Source organism: Elephantulus edwardii, unplaced genomic scaffold, assembly GCF_000299155.1.
Source record: "Elephantulus edwardii isolate Elephantulus edwardi_28Jun2011 unplaced genomic scaffold, EleEdw1.0 scaffold00089, whole genome shotgun sequence".
NCBI classification, from domain to species: domain Eukaryota; kingdom Metazoa; phylum Chordata; class Mammalia; order Macroscelidea; family Macroscelididae; genus Elephantulus; species Elephantulus edwardii.
This window is the reverse complement of record NW_006399839.1, coordinates 6231088-6246424: the sequence shown is the minus strand read 5'-3', so window position 1 is coordinate 6246424 and position 15337 is coordinate 6231088. Positions and strand designations below refer to the sequence as shown.

Sequence of the window (15337 nt, the reverse complement as noted above, 5' to 3'; positions counted from 1 at the left end):
GGTCCTGAATTGATAATGCATTCCAGAATATTCATTTGCATAAAGAAGAAAGATGGAATAGTCTTTCCAAGGTTTCATTTTCAGATTAGTTTTTTGAAATGTCTCTTAATAACGGTCTCCAAACTCTTTGCATCAGAATCACCACTTACGTGCCAGTCCTCTAAGACTCTTAACGATTCTATGAACAACAGATCTGAATCTCGTCCTGTTACCAGGAAAGCGGTTGAAATATCTGTGGGACCCATAGCGGAGGTACTGGGGAGCTCTGGTGGGAGCTGCATTACTCCAAAGGTCACGCCTCTTAAGGAGTTAGAATCACCCCGTAGGTCTGAGGGAGAATGAAGGGCAATCTCCTCCCGTGCGACCTACAGCCTCTGAAACCCAAGGGTCAGCTATGAGTAGGTATGAGCAATGAGTGACTGTGAGTTATACTAAGTTTAAAGATTCAAAATCATTGTTACTGGGAGGCCAGAAATCAGCATTTGAAAGGTCAGATCGTTCTCATACCGGTTGAGTCATGGCCTCCCTGGACGATCTTGGAGGGATTTTCAGGTCTCCCTCATTTCGAATGAATCCTAAATTGAATTTGAGAAGGGGCTTCGGATTCCAAACACATTCTGGAAAGAGCAATAGCAGGTTGCAAAACGCCCTTGACTAAAAATGACTCTGGGCAGCCGCCGTCCACGGTCTCTCGCTTCAGTGTGACGTCACTAGTCTGCGTCACCCGACTTCCAAGATGGCGGCCCCCAGGACCTGCGGTCGATGGGTCTCCTGGGCCCGAGGGTGGTCGCAGGCGGCACTGACCCGCCGGCTTCCTGGACTTCGTAGCTCGTGGCCTGGGGGCCCGCTGGGTGCGCGGCTCTTCTCCCACGGGAAGCAGGCGACAGAAACGCACTTCGGGTTTGAAACAGTGTCGGAGGAGGAGAAGGGGAGCAAAGGTAAAAGAAGACTTTGTGCGCGATCTGACAGTTCGCCAACTAGTTTCTTATGTCCAGTTAAGGGTTAAACTAATTTCTTTTTTTAAAATCTTTTTACTAATTTTAATGAAAGTTTACAGAGACGTCCAGTCATTCATTTTTGCACTTTTCTCCCTGCCCACCACATTTATTTTTGCACTTTTCTCCCTGCCCACCCTCTTCCCCCTAATTTCTTATTATCTCTGATGCCATAACCTGTACAGGTCTCACTTCCAGAGGGTTCCCCCCCCCCCAAATTCACTCCCTCTTTTTAAGCAGATTAATTCATTAAATCTCACCAGTTGAGTGATTGTGCTGTGCCCGGCACGGTGCAGGACCTCTGTAGACGCTATTTCCATTTTTCCTTGGTGGGTAATATTATCCCCATGTTACACATAAGGAAATAGAGACGTAAACTTTGAGCAAAAACATGCCCAATTTAGCATAGCTAGTAAGTTGTGGAACCAGTATTTCAACCCAGATTGTTTTTACCCTAGCGTTCTTGTTCTTAGTCCTTTGATTACGGGGGGTGGGGAGGGGATTAAAAATACTCTCTTTTTTAAATAGACAACTGTGCCTCCGTTTTCACATCGCAGAGTAGGAATAATAGTAACCTCTTTGAGTTCTTGTGTGGATGAGGTTACTATTTAAGAACTCTGAAAAATTCCTGGCACATATCCTCCTTGTTCTGTTAGATGTTGTTGAGCAGGGGTTTTGTTTTGGTTAGTGGTGTGTTGGTTTTGGTTTGTTTTTTGGTTTTTTTTTTTGTTTTTTTGCTTAGCATTGTGCCACAAACATGAGAAATGACAAAAACTGTTTATAAACTCCAACTGCACTGTTTATAGTAAGGAAGATATTGTGGCCCTTTTTTGGATATGTTGAGTCTCTGAGCAGTTTAGTCACTTGTTATAAAAAGTAAGAGGAGCCCACGTGGAATTTCCTATTAACTTAAAGATTGTATTGTACTAACTGACCTACAGCTGACCCTCTGGCAAGTTTTCAGAGGCATTTAATCCCACGGGAGATTGCCCATCCTTCCCCCATGGAGCAGCTGGTGACCTCCAACCGTGCTTTTGGGATTACAGCACAGCTTCTTGCCACTAGGCCACCAGAGCTCCCTACTTCCCACTTGAACCATACTAAATATGCATAGTAGACCGTCAAGGAGGTGGATGGAAACAGCGGCACACTGTTGAAATGTAAACTCCTAAAATGAGCTCCTAAAAGGGAGCTCTGGTGGCCTAGTGGTAAGAAACTGCACTGCAATCCCAGAGGTATGTGGTTCAAATCCACCAGCTGCTCTGTGGGAGAAAGATGGGCAGTCTCCTTCCAGACAATGAACTGCTTCTGAAAACCCACTGGGGCATCAGCTGTAAATCAGTTCCAACTTCATGGTCCACAAAGACAACAATATACCATGTATATTAATATAATATGTACCCTTTAGTTGGAACTGACCCATAACTTATCTTTCTAGCAGCTTTTCAGAGGTAATAAATTGCATGTAAGGAGATTACTCATCTTTCTTCTCCACAGAGCAGCTGGTGAATTTGAACGACATACCTTTGGGTTGACAGCTCAATTCCTTACCACTAAGCCACCAGAGCTCCCTACTATACCATGACGAGTGTAATTTTACTTGTACCTTTGGGAGACTGGTATTATCGAACTAAATGGTGAAAATTGAAATCTGCATCTTGGAACCATGTAGAATGAGGTATGCCAGTACTCAACTGAGTACTGAGTTTGAGGCATAGTGTCTCTCAGATGTTCACGTGCTCCAGAGGCAGTTCATAAGAAAATCAACTTGGGCAATCCCAGAGGCACATGGTTCAAATCCACCAGATGCTGTGCCGGGAAAGGAGGGACAATCTCCTCCTGTACCAGTCAGATCCGATTTGACGGTACACACACACACACACACAATAAAATAATAATAATAAAAAAATTTAAAAAAAAATTCCACTACTGGGAATATACCCTGAAGAGACCATAGCTGACATCCAAGCAGATATATGCACACCCATGTTTATTGCAGCTTTGTTCACAATAGCAAGGAGTTGGAAACAACCTAAGTGCCCATCAACAAACGAATGGCTAGAGAAGCTGTGGTATATTCGCACAATGGAATACTATGCTGCATTAAAAAACAAGGAACTCATGCAATATTATTCAAAATGGTTGACTCTGGAGAACATTATGCTGAGTGAAATATCCCAGTCACAAAAGGACAAATATTACATGATGCCACTGTTGTAGAATGGGACTGTCCTTGGGGTTGGGGAGAGACTGAGTAAGATGGGCTCAATAATGTATACTGCACTGAAACAGAGGAGGGAGAGAACCGTTTAAAAGAGAGATGTAACTGGGTATTTCTGTCATCACAGGAGACTAGAGCGAGGGCTGCATGGTGGAGGGGACCTGGGGGAGGGTTTGTAAAACAATGAAAGAATCTTTTCTTTTACTTTTCCATAATTTTTGGACTCATGTACTTATAACTTGTTAGTCAAATTTGTGTCTTCTAGGTTGCAACACCCCCATGATACATCTTCAAGGATATGAACATGTACGGCCAAGCACAATCAATAAGAGTGCATCTAAATCCCAAAATCAATCTCCATAATAGTCTATGTGTTTCCTACTGCCAAAGGGGCCCTTTAGAGTAGTGAGAGAAGATCTTCACCCTGAAACCCACAGCGTCCCTTTTCAGCAGGAAGTAGCTAAGAGAATACGCCATCCCCTTTTCCTTATGACTCAGGGTGAAGTCTCTCTCAGGGAGGAGTGATAGGGAATGGCAAAGGACACACTGACAAAGAAGATTAATCAGAACTGGCTTTGACAAGCACTGTGGCATTTGGACAAGAACAAACTGGGAGGAGGGTAGAGAGAATAGTGCAACAAGGAATGAATGGAAACCCAAAATCTCTGTAAATGTTTATGAAAATTAATAAAATATAGAAAAAAAAAGAAAATCAACTTGGATTAGATTGAGAGCAGGCCTTCAGGGTTCAGTTAAAGATGCTCTCTCCCTGCAATTTGCTGACTCACAGCAGAGAATGGCCGTGTTTGGAATCTATGCAGCACATTACATCTGAGGACTTGAAGACATCAGTCCTACGTTTCCCAATTCACCTGTACTGCAGGGAGGTCTCAGGAGTCAAGAATTCAGCTACTAACCAAAAGGTCAGCGGTTTGAACCCACCTGCCACTTTGTGGAATAAAGTTGAACCTGCCTGCTTCTGTAAAGATTTCTAGCATTGGAAACTGTGGGAAGTTCTACTCTGTCCTACATGGTTGCTGTGAGTCAGCATTAACTCATTAATAGTGGTTTTCAGGGAGGTGGATGGCTAGCCTGTTAGTCTCATTTTATAGGCAGAGAATTTGAAGTGCAGAGAAGTTAAATGTAGCCCATACTTGAAAGGGAAACTGTTCTGGGCATCCTGGATAGCAGTTTATTTTTCCTGAAGTCATGCCAGATTCCACATTCTGTCATAATCCTTGAAAGAAGATCCATGTAGATCCTTTGTATTATGAATTGGCCAGAATTTGCATCTCGTGCTCAAAAGTGTCCACTAAGTGGTACCTGGGGTGGTTCTCTGTGATGGCGTGCAGCACTGAACTGAGGTCACCTGCTTCACTGGACATGTGTCTTTCTAATGGATTTTAGGGTTTGTTGGTTTTTTATTTTAGCCACCACTGTTGATAGTTGTAGAGCTAGTTCCAACTTGGAGTGACAGAATGAAATGAGACGCTGCTCAGACCTGCCCCATCTTTGTGATTTTGAATGTGTGTCTCCCTTGCTGCGGCTCTTGTGTCAGTCCAAGTGAGGGAGACCCTCAGTGAGATGGACTGACATGAGAGCAGCTGGCCTTTGCTGATGACGTGTCCAAAGGAAGCAAGATGAAGTTCTTGAGCCTTCTGGCTGTGTTACTTATGAGACTGATGTCTCCATTCTTCTGGAAGTTCACTGTGTATTTAATATTCTTTATCAACACCACAATTTAAATGTGTCCATTCTTAGGTCTTCTTTTTGCACTGATTAACTTTTGCATATTGGAACCAACCTATGCAGACCCTCCAGCAGTTTTCAGAGGCAGTAAATCACACAGGAGGAGATTCCCCATCTTTCTCCCTCAGAGCCGCTGGTGGATTCAAACCACATGCCTTCAGGTTGGCAGCACAGTTCCTTACCAGTAGGATACCAGAGCTCCCTTAGATGTATATGGAAAATACTGAGGTCAGACATTAACTGTTGGCATCAGAGTGACAGCTTTGTCTGTTCTTTAGAACTTTAAACAGGTTCTTTACAGATTTGTCCAGTGTAATAATATATCCTTTGATGTCCTTCTTTCTTATGGAAAAACTTTTTATTATGTTTTGAGTAAAAGTGAAATTGTTTGACTTCTTGACTGTTGTTCGTCCAAGAAAAATGAAATCCCTGACAGCTTCAGTTTTTCTCCATTTATCATGACTTTGTTCATTGGTCCATAATAACCACTCAGACTCGAAACTCATTACTGTGTAATCAGAACCAGCTCGGAGCTCACCCTCCTTGAGGTTTCCACAGCTGAGAATTGGCACGAGAGGACACTGTCCATCTTTCCCTTTTGGAGTGACAAGTGGATTTAAACCGCCAGAGCGGTGTGGCCTTTGGGTTAGCACCTTAATGCCCTACAGACTTGGCCACCTAGAATTCAATAATAACCACTAGAAAAATTAATTCCAACAGTTTTCCTCTCTTCTGTAGGAACCAGAGGATGTACTTGGCACCAAGTGTATGTGTAGCATTATATGATGTAGTGGTCCTGGGTAAACATAAGGCAGCAGAAAAGAATGGTTTCTTAGGTCAAGGATGTTTCTGCCTCTTTTTAAAGACACTAATGGTGATGTGTGAATTTGAGCTCAGAGTATTATGACTTAGTTTCACTTTGCAAAGATAAGCAAAGAAGAACCATCTTTTTCATTTAGGACTTGTCCACATGAGTCCTGTTAATACAGTTGCGTTTCTTCACTGTCAGTCTACCAGGTGTTTGAAAGTGTGGCCAAGAAGTATGACGTGATGAATGACATGATGAGTCTCGGGATCCACCGCATTTGGAAGGATTTGCTGCTCTGGAAGATGCACCCGTTCCCTGGGACCCAGCTATTGGACGTTGCTGGAGGCACAGGTGATAATACTGTTTAGTTATATACCATGGGCATGTAGTCAGAAGGGCCCAGTCCTTTCATGCTGGGAAAGGTGAAGGGTCAGAGAAAGAGAGCAAGACCCACAACAAGATGGTTTGACACAGACTGTAAACAGTGGGCTTGAGCATGTCCGAGATCTTGAGGGTGCCACAGAATAGGACAAGGTCCAGATCTTTTATTCCTAGGGTCATTATGAGTTTAGTTTACTCAACTGTACTTAACAATAGCCGTGTCCCTCAGTTCTGTGGAGCATCTTTTACAGAATCTGTTGGCATGAGCTAGAATGCCTCTTATTTGGCTAAAGATGTTCCTGGGAAATTGATACACTTAGAACCTGAGACAGGTGGGTTTGGGTTGCTTTCTTCCTGACCATATTACAATCCAAAGGAGACTTTCTCAGTTTTGTGCTTCTCACTTTTCTAAACTTTATAGGATTACAAAATAAAAATGGATTTCCCTCTCCCTCCCCCCCCTTTTTTTTTAAATTCTGGTAATGTTTTAGCATCTGAATAGCTGTTTTTCCTTTTGTTCAACCTTTAACTCATTTTCCCTTGTATCTGGGGGGAGGTCTTTATCTTTCTGCCTGGTCAGCTGTCCCATCAGTGAGTCCAAGTGAACAAAGCTTATATCCTCCATGTAACGATGCAAACAGTTGCACGTACTGAGTCCATTATTTGCAGATCAGCCCATGCTAATTGGAGCACACAGCCAAGAGCAGGAACCCTGGCCACCTTTTCATGGGTGGCTTCAGTATAGCTGCTATGAGGGAAACACCAAGACACATGAAATACTGTTTAAAATAAAAATTAACCACAGTGAAAAAAAAAATTAGTTATCATTGAGATGACTAGAAACTTCCATCTTCACACACCCGTCAGCCACCTTTGTTGCTCATTTTGAATTTCTGAAATGCTCCTTCACGGTTCAGATTTTCTTCTCTCACTGACCTGCCGCAGGTGATATTGCATTCCGCTTCCTTAATTACATTCGGGCCCGGCATCAGGGGAAGCAGAAGAGGCAGATAAGAGCCCAGCAGAATCTGTCCTGGGAAGAAATTGCCAAAAAGTACCAGCATGAAGAAGACTCACTGGGCGGTTCCCGCGTCGTCATCTGCGACATCAACAAGGAGATGCTCAAAGTGGGAAAGCAGAAAGCTCACGCTCAAGGATACAAAGCTGGTGAGTCCCGCAGAAAAGGAGACCCAGAGGAAGTGTTTATGTATGTAGAAAATGAGACAGGATGTGTAAGGGGTGTTCCATGTGCTTACTTTTCCAGCATTCAGATACTCGTGGGCAGGAATTGAAAGTTTGTGTGGTAGAGTACACTGTTTGTGCTGGCACGTATATTAGGAAAGGAACTCCGTGAGTTAGAGTACCAGCCCCATGTGGTGGGGGGGTAACCCAAGCCAAAAGATAGACCATGTCAGACAGTCACACCGCTGTTAAGTGGCAGATCCCTGGTTCGAACCGAACCTTCCACTCTCAGCTCTTGAAATCCAAGACAGGAGTTTTGTTTTCAGTTCCCAGCTGTTTTTGTGGTGACCCCACTGTATCTTTTCTGTCCTCCAGCCCTTCCACTCTCCCTGTCCCTTTGGGGTGGTTTGATTAATATGGAAACTGAGCAGGTGCACTGCTAGGATCCTGTAAAGAAAGGACTGATTGACAAACTCTTTGCACTGAGGAGGGCTCCCAGGGCCTGCACATTTTCTGTGTACAACTCCTTTTTTTGTATTTGGTTTTTATTTTATTATGTGTGTGACTCTTTAACAAGCAGTCTTTGCTCCCCTCCATCCAAAAAATATAAGTTGTCTTTGCGTTAATTCCAACCCATTGCCCTTCCCTGTGCTACAGTGTAGAACAGCACTTCATAGACCTTTCATGACTATGAAATCACTGAAGGAGATTGCCACGCCTCTGGGTGAATTCTGACTGCCAGTCTTTTGAGGGCTGCTCCTCCTTAACCATTCGTACCACCCCGGGGGTCTGTAATGAAGCTCTGGTAGCCTAGTGGTAAGGAGCTTCACTGCTAACCCAAAGACATTTGGTTCTAATCCACCAGCTGTTCCCTGGGAGAAAGATGGACAGTCTCCTCTTGTGCCATTTACTGCCTCTAAAAACTCATTAGAGAATCAGCTGTGAGTCAGTTCTGACTTGATGGCATGTTACAACACAGCACCTTACTAAATAGGCTGATACTCTATCAGATCTACATTTTGAGCGTAAAGGCTCTCCGTTCCTGAGTCCACTGGCTCTTAGCTTTCCTAGATGTTGCTCCAAAAAGCCTTGTTACTATTGTAATAATTATGCACATAACAAAACATCTGTCATATCAGTGTCCTTCTCATGTACAGTTCAGTGACATCTGTCTCTTGTATTTTCCCCCCCATCACTCATAACAGAAACCCATTGTGCCATGCACAGTGTCCCATTCCTCTCTCCCTTCCGCCTGCCCCCAGTAACCACTTATGAACTTTGATCTGTATTGCCTCTTCCGGACGTTTCATGTCAGTCGACTCATGTTGTTGTTATGTGCCATCAAGTCAACTGTGACTCATAGTGACCTATGAACAGTGGATCTGAACCTCGCCCTATCCTGTGCCAGGCTTACCAACTCTGACACACTCAAGCCCATTGTTATAGTCATTGTGTCAACCCATCTTGTTGGGGATCTACCTCTCTTAGGCTGACCCTCCACATTTCCAAGCATGATGTCCTCTAATGACTGGCCCCTCCCAACAACATGCCCCAAGTATGTGAGATCAAGTTTCGACAAACTTGCCTCCAAGGAGCAGCCTAGACGAACCACAACCGACTTGGCCCCCAAGATAAAGGACTCTTATTGTTAACCGTTAGCACTAATCAGAAGGCAGGCAATCTAGTGTTGGAGACGGAGGCACTGTGTTTTCCTTACTCTTCCTAAAGAAACACATTTCCCTTCTCACTGATGCTTAGCCATAAAGAATGGAGAGCAGAGGTGTTGAGACTACCGAAAACGTTCTTATTCTATAATCATCTTGTTAGCATGGCTTGCCCTTCAGGCTCTAACCCCCCAGACCAGTGTCCCTGCGTAGGAATGCAGCATACACTGTTCTTTCTCTTTACCTTTTGCCTCATCAGCCTGTAGTACTTGACTTTGCAAAGAAACCATCCTGGGAGTGGGAGGGGAAGCTGAAGCGACATAGGAAGATCCTAGAAATTATTTTTAAAATCTAAAAAAGTAATGTGTAAAGGCACTTTTATGTGTAGCATTGGTAAATGTGTGATATCTCCCCTGAAGGAAGCTGTTAGCTGCACCTTTGAAAAGCTCACGTGCTTGTTTGTTTTTTTACTGCTAAGTGTAGTGCAGTGAATTACTTAGTTCGACTCTCCTACCCATAGTGTTTGTGGATCCCATCAAATGACTGGGTTGTTGTTGGCTCCTGTCTAGTTGGACCAGACCCACCGCTGACCCTCCAGTGGGTTTTCAGAGGCAGTAAATTACACTGAAGGAAAGTGCCCATCCACCTTCTGCAGCAGTAGATTTGAACCATGTGCCTTTGGGATTGCAGCACAGCCTCTTACCACTAGGCCATGAGCACTCCCTAGGACTATGCACATGTGAGGTGCTTATGGTTCCCAGGGGGAGTTGACAGCTTACAAATAATATACATAAAGTCTACCTTTTGTCAGATGGGACCATGCAGTTAACATGCATAGAAGGCTAACAATGAGGAGTGGTCAGTTTTGCCACCTTGTTAGGCTTAAAATGAACCATCCTGCATGTGGAAAGGGGAATCCTGATACTATCAAGAAAAAAGAGCCAGGAGCAGAATGTGCCTTCTGGACAGGGCATCCGTCTGCTGAGAACCTCCTCAATCAGGAGAGGAGAGCTGTGACACCAGAGGTGGTATGGGACAGCAAGAGGCAGTGGCAGAGAAATGAGGGCACGAGAGGCGGCAAACCAGGAGCCAGAGAGGTGGACTTCCAAGCTCACAGAGCATAAAAGACTGAGCAATTATGGTTAGGAGGCTTGCTGACAGAATGGAGTGTGCTTCTAGTCACTTATCCCTAGAACTGGGTGTGAAGACTCATAGAACTGGAGCCTTCAGGCAGAAAGACGACTCACTGGCCAACTGGAAGTGCCTCCGGTTACTATCAGCAGAGCTAAAGAGCTTTGTAACATTGACTCAACCAGGGCAGAAGTCAAGGGGCCAGAAAGAGGCCTCCCTTCAGATATAGCTGGGAGGAGGCTGTCCTGTTGAAGAACTGGATCTCAGATCATTCCTGATCCTGAACTGTAACTTCTCCCTAATAAGCCCCATAATCATAAGTATTGTTTGAATTCTGTGAGGCCATTGAAAGGAACTGTCAAAGCAGAGAAGTAAGAGCACTCCATGAGGAATGATTGCCTTCAGAATCGGCAAAAATGGAGGGTAGGGGCATGCCTAATCTCTCTTTGAACTTGGACTATTGATGATGACTTTCTCTTTTCCCCTGTGAAGTTGTTTTTAAGTGTTATCAAGTAAAACTCATAGCAAACTTATGAACACGAGAGATGAAGCCTGTTCTGTCGTATGCCGTCCTCATCATCTCTGACACACTTGAGTCCATTGCTGTAGACAGTGTGTCAGTCCATCTTATTGAGGGTCTTCCTGTCTTTCACTGACCCTCTTTTCTGTACCTTTCCAAGGAATACCTTCTCCTAGCAACATGTTCAAAGTATGTGAGGTGAAGCTTCACCATCCTTGCCTCCAAGGACCACTCTGGCTGCTTTCTCCAAGACTTATCTGTTGTTTTGGCAGTTCATGGGATATTCAGTACTCTAATCCAACAGCAGAGCTTAAAGGCATCAATTTTTCTGTCATTCTTCATTGTCCAACTCTCAAGTGAAGTGATTGAAAAGACTGTGGCCTGAATCAGGTGTATTTTAGTCTTCAAACTGACATCATTGCTCCTCAGTAATTTAAAGAGGTTCCAAACAGTTGTCTTGCCCCGTAAGATATGTCTTCTGATCTCTTTACTGTTGGTACCAAGGGTATTGATTGCAGATCCAAGTAAGATGAAATTGTTGACAGTTTCAATCTTTTCTCTATTTATCATGATGTTGCCAATAGGTCCAGTGGTGAGGAATTTTCTCTTCTTGATGTTGAGATGTAATCCATATTGAAGGGTAGAATCTTTGATCCTCTGCATCAAGTGCTTCAAGTCTCTCTGTTTCAGAAAGCAAGGATGCATCATCTTCATAATGCAGGCTGTTGAGTCTTCCTCCACTCTTGATGCCATCTTCTTCTTCATAGAGTCCAGCTTCTCAAAAGATTTGCTTAGCATTCACATTGAACAGATGTGGAGAAAGGATACAGCCCTCTTCCCCATACCATTGTTAATTGAGTATATAAATGGTAAATTTGAGAGAAAGTTTATAAACCCAGAGTTTTGGGAAAGTATTAAAAAATGCAAAATCTGTGCTCACTTTGGCAGCACATATACTAAAATTGGAATAATACAGAGAAGAGTAGCATGGCCCCTATGCAAGGATGACACACAAATTCATGAAGTATTCCATATTTTTTTAAAAAAAGATGAAAATTCTTTACACACACACACACACACACGAAGTTAGGCTTATAGGTAACATAGTTACAGAGACTTTCTAGTCACATCCAGGTACATCCAAGGATAAATGTACTGAGTTAAAAGTTTTAAGACCATAGTCTGTGGATAACTCAATCAATCGACATGTTCATTAAGATAATGTTTTGCCTTCTAGTTTGGTAATTTCTGAGATCTTAAAAGCTGTGACTAGTTATCCAAGATAGAACTATTGGTCTTAGCTCATCTGGAACAAAAGTGAATGAGGAAAACTCTAATAGATTGAATTGTGTCCCCTCAAAATATATACACCTAGCTTCTGTTCCTTGTTATGTTACTTATGTGGGGATAGTGTAGAGTGTATCAAGTAATTCTCCTTGTTGTTGCTGTTATGTGCTGTCGAATCGCTTGCGACTCATAGCAACCCTATGTACACAGCCCTAAACTCTGCTCTGTCTTGTGCCAGTCGCACCGTCTCTGACACACCCATCCCGATTATGTAATTCTCCTTAGAGATTGAAAAAAAACATTAACGAGAGAGAGAAGTTTGGACTCTACCTATGAAACTGTGAAGAAATAAAATTGTTAAGGCCGTCCACTTGTCGGATTTCTGTTATAACAGCACTAGGTAGTTTACAAAACCAGTTATACTCAAAGAAACTCTAAAGGACTGACAGCGCACATAACACACAGCTTCATCTAGCCTCAGACCAGAAAAATTAGATGGTGCCCGGCTACTACTACCACCATTCTGACCAGAGACACAATAGAAGGATATAATGGAAGAAAAATATAGAACAAAAGTAAAACACCTAAAAAATTAGGGCCAGATTTACTGGACTGATAGTAGTTAGAAGAACCTCTGAGACTAGGCAAAAAGATAGCTTTTGACTGATGGCCACTCTGAGGGTCACCACCCAAATAATAAATTGGCTTAGAAAATAAGTGGTATCACCCATGAATAAAAAATGTGCTCTCTTAAAGAACCAACTATGTAAGGCCAAGCAGTCTACATTTACCCAGAAGCAAAGATGACAAGGAAAGGAGAGGCAGGGAAGCTAGATCAACAGAAACAGAATAGACATAATGAGAATGCTAGCACACTGTCAAAATTGTAGCCAATGTAACAGAAGAGTTTGTATAAATATTGTTAAATGGGAGCCTAATTTGCTGTGTAAACTTTCACCTAAAACACAATGAAATGTTGAGAAAGTGAACATCACCCATAATCCAAACCTTGAGATGCCCACCCTCAGTAATATATATCCTTCCTACTATTTCCTTAGCATTCTTTTTGAAAATTAGGAATGTTTTCTACATATAATTTAGTGTCCTGCTTTAATTCAGCATTTTATCATGAGGGTTTTCCCCATGTCTTTAAAAACTCCTTATTTTTCTTAAATTGTCTTTAAAAACTCCTTATTTTTATTAAATTCCCTCATATGGATGTTTCATAATTCATGGGACAAATTTACATACTCTTATCAGTTGATCTTTTATTTTTTCCCCCTAATTTTTTGCATGCAGCACACCATTGAGATATTTGTAAATTTTTGCATGTATCCATTACTTTTTTTAATATAACCGTGGATAAGTATTTAAAATGTCTAGGTAGCCATTATCATACCCATAAAATGGAGAAAATAAGACCAATCTCATAGCAAGAGTACACGATTGTTAAAAAACACAGGCTCAGGGAGCTCTGGTGGCCTAGTGGCAAGAAGCTGCACTGCAATCCCAGAAGTACATGGTTCGAATCCACCAGATGCTCTGCTGGAGAAGGAGGGACAGTCCACCTGTACCAGTCAGATCCAGTTTGGTCTCCACACACACACACACACACACACACACACACACACACACACACACACACACACACACACACACACACACTCACTTTAAAAAAATCCCCAAAAAAAGCAAAAACCCACAGGCTCAAAAACAAAAAAACACCCATGGGCTCTTAGATATAACTCCCTGTGTTCCATCCACCGGTGTGCCCTTGAGCAAGCTTCAGTTCTGATTTATAGCTCACTAGAAAACATGAGAACTGCCCCATAGAGATAATGCGAGGGTGGGATTAAATAATACACTATAAAGATGTATATAAAGTAATAACAGAGTCCTTGCCACATAATCTTAGCAATGATGATGATGGAAGTAATAGCATCCTAAAAATGAAATAGCTGAGTCAAAGAATGTTTATTTTTTAAGCTTTTATTTTATTATTTTAATGAAAGTTTACAGAGACTTTGGATTTCCATTCATTGTTTCACACTTTCCTCCCTGCTCTCCCCCACCCCGAGTTCGCTTTTCTCTTTGAAAAGTAAAATTCTTTCATTATTATCAGTCCCTCCAAGTCCACTCCAATATGCAGCTTTCTTTCTGGACTCTTGTCATGACAATACCACCTAATCATATATTCCTCAAAAAGAGAACTGTTTAGGAGGAATATATTGGTTGTTTCCAACTCTGTTGTGAACAAAGGAGCAATAAACATGCTTGGGTGGCAGTTCTGGTTTCTTTAGGGTATATTGCCAGTAGTGGAATTGCTGGGTCAAATGGAATTTCTATTTCCAACTTTTTGAAAAAGCTCCATACAGCCTTCCATAGTGGTTGTACCATTTTAATCTCCCACCAACAGTGAATAAGGGTTCCTGTTTCTTTGCAACCTTGCCAGCATTTGTTGCTTGCTGTTCTGTTAAATTTTGCTATTTTGACTGGGATGAGATGATATCTCATAGTTGTTTTAATTTGCATCTCTCTTAAAGCTAGGGATTTTGAACATTTTTTCATGTGTTTGCCATCTGGATGTATTCTTTGGTGGTCTGTTCATATCCTGTGCCCATTTTTCAATTGAGTTATTTACTTTTATCTTGTTGTGGTGCTCGAGTATTTTATAAATTCTTGACATAAGTCCCTCATCAGACATGTCATTACCAAATACTTTTTCCCAGCCTCTGGCTTCCCTTTTTACTCTGTTGGAAAAGTTTTTGAATGTGCATTAAGAATTTTAACCTGGAAGCTCTGGTGGACTAGTGGCAAGAAGCTGCAACTACAATCCCAGAGGCACACAGTTCAAATCCACCAGATGCTCTGCTGGGGAAGGAGGGACAGTCTCCTCCTGTACCAGTCAGATCTGATTTGACGGTACACTCACACAAAAATAATTTTTTAAAAAAAAAGGAATTTTAACCTTAGAAGGTCCCATTCACCTGTTTTACCCTCTCCTGGTTGTAGGTAAGGCTTTTATTTTTTAAGCAAACTACCAGTTTACTTTCCAGAAAGGTTCTTTTCACTTACCTTTTTCTATAGAAGCTTCTTACTATTATATATTTTGTCTAGTTCATTGCTGGGTAAATAATGCTAACGCAGAATCAGGATCTTTACAAGACATCGCAGAGCTGATGAGGCACCAAGATTAGCAGTCTAGACACTTTGATTCTGAGTCTCAAGGAACCAGCATTATAGGCTGTTTCTCCACTCCTCCATCTGGAAGTCTACTTCTGCAAGATTACAGCCACTGAAAACCGGAGGCCAGTTTTACTCTTGAGTCACCATGAGTTGGAATTGGCTCGAAAGCAATGAGTAGGGTTTGATGTGTTGGTTGGTTTGTGGGGTTTTTAT

General features: G+C 42.4%; 1 protein-coding gene across 1 annotated transcript in view; it reads left to right on the top strand.

The window, feature by feature from the left end:
• Nucleotides 1-725: 725 nt before the first annotated feature.
• The window catches only part of COQ5 (coenzyme Q5 homolog, methyltransferase (S. cerevisiae)), a 19484-nt gene continuing 4872 nt past the window's right edge, over nt 726-15337 (top strand). Inside the window, exons 1-3 of the mRNA XM_006890429.1 lie at nt 726-938; nt 5975-6124; nt 7100-7321. Coding sequence (XP_006890491.1) covers nt 737-938; nt 5975-6124; nt 7100-7321 — 574 coding nt within the window. The 5' untranslated portion in view covers nt 726-736. The remainder of the gene's footprint in view (nt 939-5974; nt 6125-7099; nt 7322-15337) is intronic.